The 17,941-nt window shown below is 41.1% G+C and overlaps 1 protein-coding gene across 1 annotated transcript; it reads left to right on the top strand.

The window, feature by feature from the left end:
• Positions 1-7,016: 7,016 nt before the first annotated feature.
• LOC117520763 (transmembrane protein 271-like) lies at positions 7,017-8,356 on the top strand. Its single transcript, XM_034182084.1, has one exon. The coding sequence runs from the start codon at positions 7,317-7,319 to the stop codon at positions 8,109-8,111; it is 795 nt and encodes a 264-aa protein (XP_034037975.1). The 5' UTR covers positions 7,017-7,316; the 3' UTR covers positions 8,112-8,356.
• Positions 8,357-17,941: the final 9,585 nt, after the last annotated feature.

Here is a 17,941-nt window from a genome sequence, read left to right on the forward strand (position 1 = left end):
TTTGAGCATCTCGAAGCTAGACTGCCTGATGTCTTAGCTTCACATTTGACAAATACCCAGTCAGTAGACAGACTTGTGGATAGTTTAAACTCAGTACTCAAAACTACACTCGACATGACTGCACCACCTGTGTTTAAACCGCGCTCCCCCAAATCACAGTCACCTTGGTTCAGTGATTATCTGCGTGACCTCAAGCATAAAGCAAGAGGTCTAGAACGGAAATGGTGTTGTTCAAAATTAGAAGTATTTCACCTTGCGTGGCATGATGCTATCTTAGACTATAAGCATGCATTATTAGCTACAAAGCGGACTTACTACTCTGATTTGATCAACAAAAACAAGCATAACTCAAAGTTCTTGTTCGACACGGTGGCAACACTTTTGCATGGACAACCACCTGTAGTTCGCTCTCCTTTTACAGCACAAGATTTCCTGGATTACTTTGGGAAGAAAATAGAAGACATCAGGTTAAACATATCCCAGCATGCCTTAATCCAGCCACTACGCCCTGCTATTGATGTGGGCACCACTACTGAGGTATTACCTAGATTTACAGAATTTGACAGTATCTCACTAGGCATGCTGACAAAACTCGTAATGTCAACAAAAAGCACAACCTGTTTATTTGATCCTATACCAACAAAACTGTTTAAGGACCTGTGGCCCACTCTTGGGCTGACTGTGCTGGAAATTCTTAATCTTTCTTTAGCTTCTGGATCTGTTCCTAAATGTTTCAAATCTGCAGTGATTAAACCATTACTTAAGAAACCTAATCTTGACCCTAGTGTATTGACAAACTATCGGCTGATATCAAATCTATAATTTTTCTCTAAAATTCTGGAAAAAGTGGTGTCACGGCAGCTCGTAGACTATCTTACTGATAATAATCTCTTTGAGCCACTGCAGTCTGCTTTTAGAAAATATCATTCCACAGAGACAGCTCTCACTAAAGTGGTGAATGATCTTCTGCTTACAATGGATTCGGACACCACTACGGTTCTGTTGCTGTTAGATCTCAGTGCTGCATTTGATACAGTGGTTCATCATATTCTACTTGATAGGCTGGAAAATCATTTTGGGATTACTGGGAGTGCCCTTGCATGGCTGACGTCATACTTGACCAGTCATTCTCACTGTGTTTTGTACAGTAACACTACCTCTAAAATTAGTGACATGAAATTTGGGGTTCCACAGGGGTCTGTCTTAGGCCCCCTGCTTTTCTCCCTTTATATAGCACCCCTTGGGCACATATTGCGGCGTTTTGGGATTACCTTTCACTGCTATGCAGATGATACTCAGTTATACATGCCAATAACTGCTGGTAATCTCATTCACATAAAATCCTTAGAAGATTGCCTTGCAGCAGTGAGAAGTTGGATGTCTAGAAACTTCCTACTTTTAAACTCTGGTAAGACTGGAATGATGGTTCTTGGTCCAGTGAGACATCGGCATCAATTTGACCAGTTAACGCTCAGCCTCGGCTCGTGTGTCATACATCACACTGACAAAGTGAGGAACCTTGGGGTAATTTTTGATCCTTTGTTGTCCTTTGGCCTCCACATTAGAAATATTACTAGGACTGCTTTCTTCCACCTGCGAAATATAGCGAAGATTCGTCCCATCCTGTCTATGGCTGAAGCTGAGACCCTGATCCATGCATTTATCTCTTCTAGATTGGACTACTGCAATGTTCTATTTTCTGGTTTACCGCAGTCTCGCATTAGGGGTCTCCAATTTGTTCAAAATGCTGCAGCCAGACTTTTTACACGAAGCAGAAAGTTGGACCACATTACACCCATTTTGGCATCTCTTTACTGGCTTCCTGTCCCAGTGAGATCAGATTTTAAGGTTCTGCTACTAACCTATAAAATTATTCATGGACTGGCACCTCCCTACCTAGCTGACCTAATTAAACCTTACGTACCAGCCCGGGCTTTACGTTCTCAGGGTGCAGGACTACTTTGTGTCCCTAAGGTGAATAAGAAGTCTGCGGGTCACAGAGCTTTCTCTTATCGTGTCCCTGTTCTGTGGAATGATCTCCCTGCATCAATAAAACAGTCAGATTCTGTGGAGACTTTAAAGTCCAGACTTAAGATGCACTTATTTTCCCTTTCATATTGCTAGCATACTGGTACAGTTTTGTTTTACGCTTTTTACTCTTTTAATTAATTTTATTAGTAATTGGAGCGTGCCGCGGCCTCAACTTTACCTAAATTCGGGGTCTTTTAGTGAAGTTTAGGGCTAGTGGTCGGTGATCACCTTAGTATTTCTCTGTTTTTCTTGTTTAATGCTGACAAATTATACAGTATTTCTTGTCTTTCTGATGCTTGATTCTGTTTTTTCTCTCTGTTTAAGGTGCAGCTCCATCCAGAGATGGGAGTTGTGTTTGTGTTCGCGACCCTCCTGTCCTGTGCGCCAATAGCATTTCTTGCATATTCATCCGTGAATTGTTCTGTGAATTGTTCTGTAATTTATGTTTGTATCATGGCCCAGGCAGAGGGTCACCCCTTTGAGTCTGGTCTGCTTGAGGTTTCTTCCTCAGAGGGAGTTTTTCCTTACCACTGTTGCTCTGGGGGTTGGTAAGGTTAGACCTTACCTGTGTGAAGCGCTTTGAGGCAACTCGGTTGTGATTTGGCGCTATATAAATGAAAATAAATTGAAATTGAAAATTAATACTGATATAATAACTAGGTGTGTGTTTTAATGCTGATGTAATAACCGTGTGTGTTTTAACACTGATGTAATAATGTGTGTGCTTTAATAATGATGTAATAACGTGTGTTTTAATACTGATGTAATAATCATGTGTGTGTTTTAATACTGATTTAATAACAATGTGTGTTTTAACACTGATGTAATTACCAGGTGTGTGTTTTAATGCTGATGTAATAACCATGTGTGTGGTAGAGCAGCTTGAATCTTCGACTGGACTGGGTTGCTTGACACGACGACGTTTCGCTTCAAATTGCAGAAGCTTCCTCAGCTAAAACTCTTCCTCTGGTAGTCTGACTTCTGTCTTGACTCTTGTAGAGAAGAATAACGGAAGCCACAAAAGCTGGAGTTTTAAACCTAACCAGACCCCTCCTACCGAGAGGCAGACTGGTATAAGCTAGTGACTAAACAATTGCTTTAATTAGCACCTATTGTGCTCTAGTTAGCACCCTCCTAATGACAGGGCAGCTGTCCCTCCTAACGATGGGACTGACGGCTCTTCTGACGAGTCTCCTGATGACGTGAATGACTCATTACCGTGAACAAAAGACCGAAACTGCTTTGACCTGAGTACCCCATTGTAAACAGGGGACAAAGCGTGTCTCAGACCCCCTCCCCAGTTAAGACTGGGTTTCAACTGTTTCACATACAATGTCTCCTTCACTCCTCTCTCAAACCATTTCTTTTCTCTGGCTAAGATTTGAACTTCCTTGTCCTCAAATGTGTGGTTAGTGTCTTTAAGGTGGAGATGAACTGCAGACTGAAGTAATAACCGAAGATCTAATAACCGTGTGTGTTTTAATACTGATGTAATAACCAGGTCTGTGATTCAGTACTGATGTAATAACCAGGTGTGGGTTTTAACACTGATGTAATAACCATGTGTGTGTTTTAATACTGATGTAATAACCATGTGTGTGTCTTAATACTGATGTAATAACTATGTGTGTGTTGTCATACTGATGTAATAACCAGGTCTGTGATTCAGTACTGATGTAATAAAAAGGTGTGGGTTTTAACACTGATGTAATAACCGTGTGTGTTGTAATACTGATGTAATAACCATGCGTGTGTTTTAATAATGATGTAATAACCAGGTGTGTGTTGTAATACTGATGTAATAATGTGTGTGTTTTAACAGTGATGTAATAACCAGGTGTGAGTTTTAATACGGATGTAATAATCATGTTTGTGTTTTAATATTGATGTAATAACCAGGTGTGGGTTTTAACACTGATGTAATAACCATGCGTGTTTTAATACTAATGTAATAACCATGTGTTTTTTAATACTGATGTAATAACCGTGTGTGTTTTAACAGTGATGTAATAACCAGGTGTGTGTTGTAATTCTGATGTAATAACATATGGGTGTATAACCATGTGTGTGTGTTTTAATACTGATGTAATAACCAGGTAATAACAGAGGCTCAGGGCTCGGAGTCCCAAGCTGAATGTAATAACTTTCAGCTTGGGACTCCGATGAGGGCGGTCGCATCTCCTCCACTCTCCCTTATCTATGTTCTCTGCTTTGACCTTCAAGTCCCCACTTCACCAGACTGTGAATTCCTCAAATTATATTGGATTCTGGATGTATTGGACTACTATTGGATTAACCAGGGAATTGATCAGCTGGTCTCTGAATGCTATTGACACCATTTTTTCTACAAGAAGGTCAGGACCGGGGGATCCTACCTGCCCAAATGGAACGTATCTTGCGGGCTATGTTCTCGACTCCTGGAGTTCCTGATGTGTGGCATGCTTGGCGCTTTTCTCCGGTGAGCACATCGAGGATTTATTCATTTTTGGTGTTATGGTAGCAGGGCTGGTACTTTTTGGCTTATGTGCTGCCTTGATCTACCGGAAAACTGGCAAGACGGTGGCATCAAGAACCACGGCCCCTCGCTTGTCCGTCATGATTAACGAGGTTGGCAAGGCAGTGCATTCTCAGACTGCGATGACTCTTGAACTCAGACGCAAATTGGATGCCATCTTGCAGCAGATGCGTGCCTTGCAGTTGAAGTTGAAGATTTCAGAGGCTGGTGAATATTTTTAATTCATAATTGGGAATACTCTTAATTCATAATTGGGATTTGGTTGTTCAAGTGGAACTGTTAAAAAGTGTTTTTCACTGCTCAAACCATAACATTACAGGCTTATTAAGCCTGAAGGTCAAATTGCCCAACTGTTTTCCTCCAGAGAAATTTCTTTGGCCTGGGGAACATTTGGCTGTTTCACTTTAACACTGATGTAATAACCATGCGTGTGTTTTAACACTGATGTAATAACCATGCGTGTGATTTAATACTGATTTAATAACCATGCATTTGTTTTAACACTGATGTAATAACCATGCATGTGATTTAATACTGATTTAATAACCATGCATGTGATTTAATATTGATTTAATAACCATGCGTGTTTTTACACTGATGTAATAATCATGCGTGTGATTTTAATACTGATGTAATAACCATGCGTGTGATTTAATACTGATGTAATTACCATGCGTGTGATTTAATACTGATTTAATAACCATGCATTTGTTTTAATACTGATTTAATAACCATGCGTGTGATTTAATATTGATTTAATAACCATGCATGTTTTTTAACACTGATGTAATAATCATGCGTGCGATTTTAATACTGATGTAATAACCATGCGTGTGATTTAATACTAATGTAATTACCATGTGTGTAATTTAATACTGATTTAATAACCATGTGTTTGTTTTAACACTGATGTAATAACCATGCATGTGATTTAATACTGATTTAATAACCATGCGTGTGATTTAATACTGATTTAATAACATGCGTTTGTGTTAACACTGATGTAATAACCATGCATGTGATTTTAATACTGATGTAATAACAATGCGTGTGATTTAATACTGATGTAATTACCATGGGTGTGATTTAATACTGATGTAATAACCATGCGTTTGTTTTAACAATGATGTAATAACCATGCGTGTGATTTAAGACTGATTTAATAACCATGTGTTTGTTTTAACATTGATGTAATAACCATGCGTGTGATGTCATACTGATTTAATAACCATGTGTTTGTTTTAACACTGATGTAATAACCATGTGTGTGTTTTAACACTGATGTAATAACCATGCGTGTGATTTAACACTGATGTAATAACCATGCGTGTGATTTAATACTGATGTAATAACCATGCGTGTGATTTTTAATACTGATGTAATAACCATGCGTGTGATTTAGTACTGATGTAATTACCATGGGTGTGATTTAATAACCATGCATTTGTTTTAACACTGATGTAATAACCATGCGTGTGATTTAATAGTGATTTAATAACCATGCGTTTGTTTTAACACTGATGTAATAACCATGCGTGTGATGTCATACTGATTTAATAACCATGAGTTTGTTTTAACACTGATGTAATAATCATGCGTGTGTTTTAACAGTGATGTAATAACCATGTGTGTGTTTTAACAGTGATGTAATAACCATGCGTGTGTTTTAATAGTGATGTAATAACCATGTGTGTGTTTTAACACTGATGTAATAACCATGCGTGTGTTTTAATACTGATGTAATAGCCATGTGTGTGTTTTAACAGTGATGTAATAACCATGCGTGTGTTTTAATAGTGATGTAATAACCATGTGTGTGTTTTAACACTGATGTAATAACCATGCGTGTGTTTTAATACTGATGTAATAGCCATGCGTGTGATTTAACACTAATGTAATAACCATGCATGTGTTTTAACACTGATGTAATAACCATGCGTGTGTTTTAACACTGATGTAATAATCATGTGTGTGTTTTAACACTGATGTAATAACCATGCTTAATACTGATGTAATAACCATGTGTGTGTTTTAACACTGATGTAATAACCATGTGTGTGTTTTAACACTGATGTAATAACCATGCTTAATACTGATGTAATAACCATGTGTGTGTTTTAACACTGATGTAATAACCATGCTTAATACTGATGTAATAACCATGTCTTTCAGTAGAAATCATTAACATGGAGGAGGTGGAATCTTTCATTTTGCAGACTTTTCCAAACTCTAGATGTTTTTTTTTATATATGTGTGTTTTTATAAAATATTCGCAGAAAAAAAACCTGATTTGAAACAAACCCTGCCTTTTGTGTCACTGTGTGTTTTGTTTGTGGGAACACCCACGTGTTGAGATCACCGTGACCGTGGACTCCTGTGGGAGTGTCTGAGGAGGGACCTACAGGGTTAACTGTGCACCTCCTCCTCCTCCTCTTCTGACTCCTCATTCCGCCGCGCGTCCTGACGGGCTGCAGATCGCCGGAGGACCGAAAACTTTTTTTTTCCTCCTCACAAACCTTCAGGCTGCGCGTCTGTACGGCCAGTGGGGAAGTGATCAATATGGATGATCGATAAGAAATCACCGGCATTAATTATTCACTTCTTCTTCCCGTAAATCTGCGGAGATGAGGAAACGCCACAGCGGAGAGGAGCGGCGGCTGTGAGCCGGAGGAGTCGGCGGCAGATGAGCGCTTCCAGAGGAGCCGAAGAGGACGCAGGAGGATGAAGAAGGAAGGAGAACAGGTTTGGACCACGGCAGAGGTGGAATATCATGAAGTTGAGTGGGAAAGGACTGTGCGCCTTCGTGTCCAGCTCCCTCCTCTTCGTGTGCGCCCTGAGCGAACTTGTGGTCGGATTACGATGCGTGTCCGTGGGCTCCTCGGTCAAAGCGCAGTTCCGCCTCAGCGCCGCGGCCGGAGCCTTCTACTCGGGGCTCCTTGTGGGAGCGGGTCAGCTCCTGCTGGGCTCCGCGCTCCTCTGCTGCGCGGGGAGACCCGGCTGCAGGAACCTGCTCCTCCTCGGGGTCGTGGTCTTCTTGCTGGGAGTCCTCACCGCCTTCTCCGGCGCCGTGGTGGACGGAGACACGGCGTCCGTGGTGGAGAGGAAATACTCCCACTACTGCTTCCACTCCGCGCACAGGAGCCGCGCGTGCGCGCAGCTGCGGGAGTACCAGCGGAGTCTGGTCCTGTCGTCGGTGCTCAGCACGCTGGAGTGCGTGTTGGGGCTCATCAACCTGCTGGTCATCAAACGGTACAAAGCGGCGCAGCTCCCGCGGAGTCGAGTGTCTGAGAGGAGGAGCGCAGGGGCCATCATCCTCGGCGAGGAGCGGGACTGCGCCTCCGCCGACTTCCAGCCGGTGTCCTACATCAACTTGGGTGTTTTTAACGTCTTTGATGACGAGGCGGGCGCCGAGGTGCAGTGCGGAGGACACCCGTGTGTGGAGCTGCCGGGTTACTCCTCCTCGGACCCGGAGCTCAACCACTGCTTCCCCTTCTCCTTCCCGCTGCCCGCCGAGCTTCCGCCCGCCTACGAGGACATTTTCCCCGCCGAGGCATGTGACACATAGCCGCTCCATCTCCTCCACGCGCTTTGCGCTTAAATCCACGCCGCCCGCCTCCTTCCTCCTCCTTCCTCCTCCTCCACAGGAGGGACGTAAACCCGCCGGAGGAGGAGAACCTCCTGCAGGCCCACGTGTGCGGGCACCGGGCCCGCACACGCAACAGCTTGCTGCCAGAACAGAAAGCAGAGTTTGTGTTTGGAATGTTTTGCCGATCAACATTTTTACTTGTGAATAAAAAGTGTGTTTAACCTCATATGACGTCATCAAGCTGATAAAGAAATCCTCGTGGGTTCGCTTTAAATATTATCTCATGATTGCGTAAACAATCAAATCCCTTTATGTTTGGGTTTTGGAAGAATCCCCAAACACTTTAAATGTACCTTCCAATCAAATCCATCCATCTAATTTCCAAACTGTAAGTTTTCAGAGGTGAATCATATGTTTTAAAAAGCATGTACAGGTTTCTGTGCCTTGATTTAAAAATTGGGAAGGGCCACGTGCTGCTGGCCACGCCCCCTCAATTAAGGAACAGAACCAATGTATGGCCTCTGAACAGCACTGTGGGCGTTGTACTCTTTGAGCATGGCATCACATGGTAAAAAAAAGTAGTTCTGTAATGTCCAACTGTGACATATGTCACAGCATTTTAAAATGAGCTGTTTCAGGCCTTAAATTTGCTCATGCCAAGAACATTTTTACTTTTACGATGGTTAAAGCAAAACTTGAAATCACATTTAACTGTAAAATGTAGCTCAATACTTTGTGCAGGATGACCCCTTTAAGTGCTATGATATGTTACTGCCACCTTATTACTTTGATTTCCATGTTGAATTTACAAAAGGATCAAGTATATATATATATTTATTCCTTAGAACAGTATTTCCATATTTACATGTGGCAGAAAAGTGCGTGAAGTTGTTTGGCTCAAACTGGATAACCTGAGCTATGAAATAACAATTTAATCTGAAATTTTAGTCCAAAGGTACCTATTATATATATATATATATATATATATATATATATATATATATATATATATATATATACACGCGCGTGCACACACACACACACACACACACTCACTCACTCCTTTTTTGGGGGTGGGGGGTGCGTAGCAGACTTTCCCTTGTTGCGTCCTTCCAGACACTATGAAGCAGCTTTGGATGTGATGCAGACTGAAGATGCTGTTTTGTGCTTTAAACTGCTGTTTTTCCTCGGGGTTCCATTTGATGCAACATGAAATAATTTATTAACTTCACCACACATAAACACAATCTCTCAGCACAGATCTTTGTGGTGTTCCAGAACATTTTCCAGCTTTGCCTGATTAATATTCAGTGTCAGTTTGAACAGGGATAAAAAACCCTCCCTCCCTGTGGTGGGACCTTTATTGTGTGTGTGTGTGTGTGTGTGTGTGTGTGTGTGTGTGTGTGTGTGTGTGTGTGTGTGTGTGTGTGTGTGTGTGTGTGTGTCCCTCAGGACCACTCTGGCTCTCTGTGTCTTGCTCAAAGACACTTTGACATGATGTCGTCAGGGATCAATCTACCACTTTTTGGTCTTTTGGAGGCTTCCACTTGAGCTTCAGACACCAAACTAAGAGAAGTAAAATGTGCATGAGTCCATTCACCCATCAAATCAGTTTAAATGTGTTCAGGGTCACAGTCGGGGTCAGCGATTCCACACAAACAACACATGGGATAAAAATCAGTTCATTGGCTATTATTACTCTGAGTAGCCAAATTAAAAAAAGTAACAGACCTTTTCCAATGAAGAAAACTGGATGACGGCAGCCACTGAATAATGAGGTGAACAACATGATGTTATTGGAAACAAGAAGCTCGTTCAACCAAACAAATTCAATTTACTGGCAGAGGACAGCCACACCAGGAATTTGTTTTAAGTCTTTCATGCTTCACGCTCTTTCTTATAAAGTGACATTTCGAAGCTTGTCAATATTTTTGCAGCACCATTGCCTGTTTTTATGATGTCAGAGGTTTTGGCACAGTGCTGCACATCACCGTGCAGGTATCGATACGTGCTCATCCTACCGTGCATTATGACACTGCCATTCCAAATGAGTCCACCCGCAGAAAGACATATTACAGTTTTAATTTAAGCACTTCTTATGAAGCTTTTCGATGTTGTTGCGTTTTGCACTGCTGCTCCCCCCCACCCCCCCCCCCCCACCCAAAAATGTGGTAGCTCAGCCAATCTATAAAAAAGGGCTCAACCCCAAAAATTGCAGAATAATTTATTGTACTTGTTTCAGATTCACTGACACTGCAGTAATAACATCTTACAAATGCACCACAGTTACGGAGGGGAAAGTCCATAACACCAAGGGAGTTATGAAGAAAAGTGGCCACCAGGACCCCATCATGACCAACGAGGTTTCACATGAAACTTGTCAGGCCCGTCTGCCTTGAATTTAGTTTCCATGTCAAAAGATGCCAACATGGCATCAAAATAAGATGTTCACTAGTCCTCAACCGCATCACCACCAACTCCCACCAGGTGATTTCACTGATGAACTCATTTGCTCAAAGTGATGTTAAGCAGTGAAATGACCTGGTGGAGTGGGTGGTTACAAAGAAACCCTGCAGCCTCTCAGTCCTTTCTGGAATCACTTTGATGCCTATGGACTATGTAAACGCCCTTGTTTTGATACATCTCTGTTCTTGATAAAACTGGTGCTTTGAATACAGCAGCAAACAGTTACTTTCCATTTAAAGATTAGTGACATAATGGCATCCTGTGCAGAGAATGAAGCAACGCTCCCTCTGTCTGTGTCATAATCTGAGTTTTTCTTGTTCCTTTTTTTCATCTATGGATCTGTTGCATTTGTATGTATAGTGCATGTGAGTTCTGCCCTGTGTGAAACAGTGGTCACATAGTGCTGTGCATTCAGTCAGGCAGGCAGACAGTGACACCTTTCTAGGTGTCACTGTTCTAGGTCCCTTCTTGGAGAAACCGTGTTCAATGTCTAAAAAGGCCTCTAACAAAGGACTTGGATGGACTAGAATTTACACAGGTCTGGCTTTTATCAGATGGCAGAAGGGAATCCAATGTTTTGGTCTGAGATTGTGGTGCCTGTGTGACATCTAGCGGTGCTAAAGTACAGAGGTGGGACGAAGTCACTCTCAAGTCATAAATCTGCAAGTCTCAAGTCATAATGACCACCAATTGTTTGTAAGCTGACTTGAGACTTGATTTGGGACTTGCAGATTGATGACTTGAGAATGACTTGATAGCGACTTCCTCCCACCTCTGCTGAAGTATTTATAGTACCTTGAAGGGTCAAAGAATACTTTGAAAATACATATATAATCTATTACCAAACCCAAGACATACTAATGAGCTTCACCAATATAATAAAATGTATTTTGTTATATATATCTTGGGCCCTACCTACTCTCTCCAATTAAAAATGTCTACACTCGTGTTTTTAGGGCCTAAAAGAATGTACAAAGTGATCAGGACAAAGATTCTACACATAAAGGATTAAGAAGACCTGGGAGGATCCATACTGTATAAGAGTTTGCAGATTCTTTGTATAATTGACTCATTTGATCCAGATCATGTAGTTTCTGACTTTGTTAGAGGTTTGGTTGCAAGCCAAGAAGTGTTGATGCAACATGTGATGTTTGGAAAAGATACATACATGCTGATTTCAGCACAGGGTTGTGGTTAGGGTTCAAGTAAGGTGGATTGAAATGTATGAAGAACAAGTACCATTAGAACCCCATGATGGCTTGATGCATGATGGCTATCCATGGCTTCCTATGATGATCCGAAATCGTTTGTTTTTTTTAACATGAACCGCATACCCATCCAACCTGGTCTCACGGCAAGTCGTTATTCAGCAGCAAGAAATATACATTAATCATTTGGTTCGTGATTTTGTGAAGAAAAGCGTCTCATTTTTGTCACAGCAGCACAAATTCATTCTAATTCATTCTGTGATGGCTGCACAAAATTAAAAGTGAAGCGGGGGGGTTGGGGTGGTTATGGTTAGGGTCGGGGGTAGGAGTAGGGTTAGGAATAGTGAATTAAAAAAACCCTGTCACGAAAATTTGACTCATTTCGTGACGGGAGGATGAGAAAAAAAACAAACAAACCGTGAGACTGGGCTGACCCATCTCATTGGTCTGTTTATCCATAGTTGATGCCATGGGAAGCAGACAAACCAGTTCTGGTTGACAAAGTTTGGAATGCAGTTGGCTACTGTACTAACTGTCCAAAGTGTTGTGTCCTTAAAGAAAGCTGCCTTCATCACCAACATTACCACTAAACATTGGGTTTTGTCACTTCTGAGCTTTAATCTTAAATGGACTGCTGCCATGCAAGGCACCCACTACACACTGGGAGCAACCAGGGGATTAAGGACCTTGCCCAAGGGCCCTTAGTGATTTTCTGGTCAGGCTGAGATTTGAACCGAGGATCCTCTGGTCTCAAGCCCAACGCTTAACCACTCGACCATCACCTCCCCCTAAATCTTGAGCAAGCAGGTTGTGAGACCAAACACAGAAAGGGAGATGATGATGTGCTTACTGTCCAAACTGTTGAGGAATCTGCAAAGTCAAAGTCTTCAGTGCTAGGAGGAGAAGATATGGACCTGCTGGTTTTGTTATGTCATGTTTACTTTACAATCAGGTTTACTTTAAACCTCAACCAAAACCACTTTCTTAAACGTCACCTGAATAGGGGGATATTAAGTCTTGTAAAACAAAACCAGGATTATGACTTTGTTCAGATGTGCTGTTTGATGCAATACTGTGACACCACATTGACATCAGCTGGGATTGTCAAGGCAGCAGGACTGACAAAAGTGAAAAGCAATTAAGATTTTCAGTGTCTTGATGGAGAATTTCTACAGAATAATGTAACCAAGCACAGTGTCATCAATGCTGAACCAAATATTAGTAAGTTCTCTTTGGATGAGATCCAGAGTAGTGGATGGATTCACTTAGACACTCTTCCAGGAAAAGATGGCACAGAGGTCTAAATTTGTTGACGTGCCAACATCAGCATCAGGTTTCATAGCCTTAGAGTTTATTTCCAGCGGCAGGAAGGACGAGGGAAGAGTGGACATTTGAAACCAGATGAAATGGAGATGGGAGATTGTAAGAGTCATGGTACTGCAGAAAAAACCCAGAAGCCTCTTTCAAAGCAGCACGGACTGTGATGCTAGAAAGCGCATCTGAAAACATCATGGATTAGAATGCATCCCTGCTTGTGAACAGTGCAGAGTAATTAGCTACAGCAGGCTTTAAAGGTTCAGGTCAAAGAGAACATTGAAGATTGGATGGGTCTTGTAGTAATATTAGAAGCTCAACATATTTGGTGTTACATACAGTGCATCCAGAAAGTATTCACAGCACCGCACATTTTCCACATTTTATGTTACAGCCTTATTCCAAAATGGATTAAATAATTTTTTTTCGCTCAAAATTTGACACACAATACCCCATAATGACAATGTGAAAGAAGTATTTTTTCATTTTAGATTTTTGCAAATTTATTAAAAATTCAAAAACTAAAAAATTACATGTACATACAGTGATGCAAATAAGTATTTGGTATGCTGTTGATTTTGCAAGTTTTCCCACCTACAACCCCAATTCCAATGAAGTTGGGACATTGTATAATATGTAAATAAAAACAGAATACACTGATTTCCAAATCCTCTTCAACCTATATTCAATTGAATACACCACAAAGATATTTAATGAGCAAAAAACAGAGTTCTCCGCGCTTCTGTATAGCACAAACAAATCTGGTGCAACCAGATAGGACTAATTTGTAAAACAGAAAAATAACTGGTGTAACAGAGAAATAAGTGCCAGACAATTTAATAAGGTGCTGAAAGCAAAAATGTACAGTAGTGTTCAGAATAATCAATCAATCAATTTTTTTATATAGCGCCAAATCACAACAAACAGTTGCCCCAAGGCGCTTTATATTGTAAGGCAAGGCCATACAATAATTATGTAAAATTAAAATAATAATTACACTATTATAGCACTACTAAAATAATTAGTAGTGCTATGTGACTAAAAAGATTAATCCAGGTTTTGAGTATATTTGTTATTGTTACATGGGAAACAAGGTACCAGTAGATTCAGTAGATTCTGAATCCTGATTCTGACCTTGTCTTTGCTTGCCTCTACTGGTGGTTGGCTCTCACTGCGGTATTGTATCACTTCCTGTTCCGGAGCACAGCGGTGTTTTTCTGTATCTGTTAGCTGTTTAATCTGCGCAGTTAGATTGATCTAGTTATCTAGATTACGATTTGTTTCCCAGTGTAATCTTTACGTGCCTTAACTAAAGCACTCATTCTGCTGAATCACCTCTAAATTATTTACACATTATTCACTTTGCGTGTTTTTAGGAATCCGCTAGCTTAGCGTAGCTACTAGCTCTTAGCCGATTTAGCATGGCGGCTTCTCCTGTCTCTCCCGCACTTTTCTGCTCTGGGTGTGAAATGTTTAGTTATTCCTCGGCCTCCTTTAGCAGTAATGGTACTTGTAATAAGTGTAGCTTATTCGTAGCTTTGGAGGCCAGGCTGGGCGAATTGGAGAATCGGCTCCGCACCGTGGAAAATTCTACAGCTAGCCAGGCCCCTGTAGTCGGTGCGGACCAAGGTAGCTTAGCCGCCGTTAGTTCCCCCCTGGCAGATCCCGAGCAGCCGGGAAAGCAGGCTGACTGGGTGACTGTGAGGAGGAAGCGTAGCCCTAAACAGAAGCCCCGTGTACACCGCCAACCCGTTCACATTTCTAACCGTTTTTCCCCACTCGACGACACACCCGCCGAGGATCAAACTCTGGTTATTGGCGACTCTGTTTTGAGAAATGTGAAGTTAGCGACACCAGCAACCATAGTCAATTGTCTTCCGGGGGCCAGAGCAGGCGACATTGAAGGAAATTTGAAACTGCTGGTTAAGGCTAAGCGTAAATTTGGTAAGATTGTAATTCACGTCGGCAGTAATGACACCCGGTTACGCCAATCGGAGGTCACTAAAATTAACATTAAATCGGTGTGTAACTTTGCAAAAACAATGTCGGACTCTGTAGTTTTCTCTGGGCCCCTCCCCAATCAGACCGGGAGTGACATGTTTAGCCGCATGTTCTCCTTGAATTGCTGGCTGTCTGAGTGGTGTCCAAAAAATGAGGTGGGCTTCATAGATAATTGGCAAAGCTTCTGGGGAAAACCTGGTCTTGTTAGGAGAGACGGCATCCATCCCACTTTGGATGGAGCAGCTCTCATTTCTAGAAATCTGGCTAATTTTCTTAAATCCTCCAAACCGTGACTATCCAGGGTTGGGACCAGGAAGCAGAGTTGTAGTCTTACACACCTCTCTGCAGCTTCTCTCCCCCTGCCATCCCCTCATTACCCCATCCCCGTAGAGACGGTGCCTGCTCCCAGACTACCAATAACCAGCAAAAATCTATTTAAGCATAAAAATTCAAAAAGAAAAAATAATATAGCACCTTCTACTGCACCACAGACTAAAACAGTTAAATGTGGTCTATTAAACATTAGGTCTCTCTCTTCTAAGTCCCTGTTGGTAAATGATATAATAATTGATCAACATATTGATTTATTCTGCCTTACAGAAACCTGGTTACAGCAGGATGAATATGTTAGTTTAAATGAGTCAACACCCCCGAGTCACACTAACTGTCAGAATGCTCGTAGCACGGGCCGGGGCGGTGGATTAGCAGCAATCTTCCATTCCAGCTTATTAATGAATCAAAAACCCAGACAGAGCTTTAATTCATTTGAAAGCTTGTCTCTTAGTCTTGTCCATCCAAATTGGAAGTCCCAAAAACCAGTTTTATTTGTTATTATCTATCGTCCACCTGGTCGTTACTGTGAGTTTCTCTGTGAATTTTCAGACCTTTTGTCTGACTTAGTGCTTAGCTCAGATAAGATAATTATAGTGGGCGATTTTAACATCCACACAGATGCTGAGAATGACAGCCTCAACACTGCATTTAATCTATTATTAGACTCTATTGGCTTTGCTCAAAAAGTAAATGAGTCCACCCACCACTTTAATCATATCTTAGATCTTGTTCTGACTTATGGTATGGAAATAGAAGACTTAACAGTATTCCCTGAAAACTCCCTTCTGTCTGATCATTTCTTAATAACATTTACATTTACTCTGATGGACTACCCAGCAGTAGGGAATAAGTTTCATTACACTAGAAGTCTTTCAGAAAGCACTGTAACTAGGTTTAAGGATATGATTCCTTCTTTATGTTCTCTAATGCCATATAACAACACAGTGCAGAGTAGCTACCTAAACTCTGTAAGGGAGATAGAGTATCTCGTCAATAGTTTTACATCCTCATTGAAGACAACTTTGGATGCTGTAGCTCCTCTGAAAAAGAGAGCTTTAAATCAGAAGTGTCTGACTCCATGGTATAACTCTCAAACTCGTAGCTTAAAGCAGATAACCCGTAAGTTGGAGAGGAAATGGCGTCTCACTAATTTAGAAGATCTTCACTTAGCCTGGAAAAAGAGTCTGTTGCTCTATAAAAAAGCCCTCCGTAAAGCTAGGACATCTTTCTACTCATCACTAATTGAAGAAAATAAGAACAACCCCAGGTTTCTTTTCAGCACTGTAGCCAGGCTGACAAAGAGTCAGAGCTCTATTGAGCTGAGTATTCCATTATCTTTAACTAGTAATGAGTTCATGACTTTCTTTGCTAACAAAATTTTAACTATTAGAGAAAAAATTACTCATAACCATCCCAAAGACGTATCGTTATCTTTGGCTGCTTTCAGTGATGCCGGTATTTGGTTAGACTCTTTCTCTCCGATTGTTCTGTCTGAGTTATTTTCATTAGTTACTTAATCCAAACCATCAACATGTTTATTAGACCCCATTCCTACCAGGCTGCTCAAGGAAGCCCTACCATTATTTAATGCTTCGATCTTAAATATGATCAATCTATCTTTGTTAGTTGGCTATGTACCACAGGCTTTTAAGGTGGCAGTAATTAAACCATTACTTAAAAAGCCATCACTTGACCCAGCTATCTTAGCTAATTATAGGCCAATCTCCAACCTTCCTTTTCTCTCAAAAATTCTTGAAAGGGTAGTTGTAAAACAGCTAACTGATCATCTGCAGAGGAATGGTCTATTTGAAGAGTTTCAGTCAGGTTTTAGAATTCATCATAGTACAGAAACAGCATTAGTGAAGGTTACAAATGATCTTCTTATGGCCTCGGACAGTGGACTCATCTCTGTGCTTGTTCTGTTAGACCTCAGTGCTGCTTTTGATACTGTTGACCATAAAATTTTATTACAGAGATTAGAGCATGCCATAGGTATTAAAGGCACTGCGCTGCGGTGGTTTGAATCATATTTGTCTAATAGATTACAATTTGTTCATGTAAATGGGGAATCTTCTTCACAGACTAAAGTTAATTATGGAGTTCCACAAGGTTCTGTGCTAGGACCAATTTTATTCACTTTATATATGCTTCCCTTAGGCAGTATTATTAGACGGTATTGCTTAAATTTTCATTGTTACGCAGATGATACCCAGCTTTATCTATCCATGAAGCCAGAGGACACACACCAATTAGCTAAACTGCAGGATTGTCTTACAGACATAAAGACATGGATGACCTCTAATTTCCTGCTTTTAAACTCAGATAAAACTGAAGTTATTGTTCTTGGCCCCACAAATCTTAGAAACATGGTGTCTAACCAGATCCTTACTCTGGATGGCATTACCCTGACCTCTAGTAATACTGTGAGAAATCTTGGAGTCATTTTTGATCAGGATATGTCATTCAAAGCGCATATTAAACAAATAT

This window comes from Thalassophryne amazonica, chromosome 11 (genome assembly GCF_902500255.1).
Source record: "Thalassophryne amazonica chromosome 11, fThaAma1.1, whole genome shotgun sequence".
Lineage (NCBI taxonomy): Eukaryota > Metazoa > Chordata > Actinopteri > Batrachoidiformes > Batrachoididae > Thalassophryne > Thalassophryne amazonica.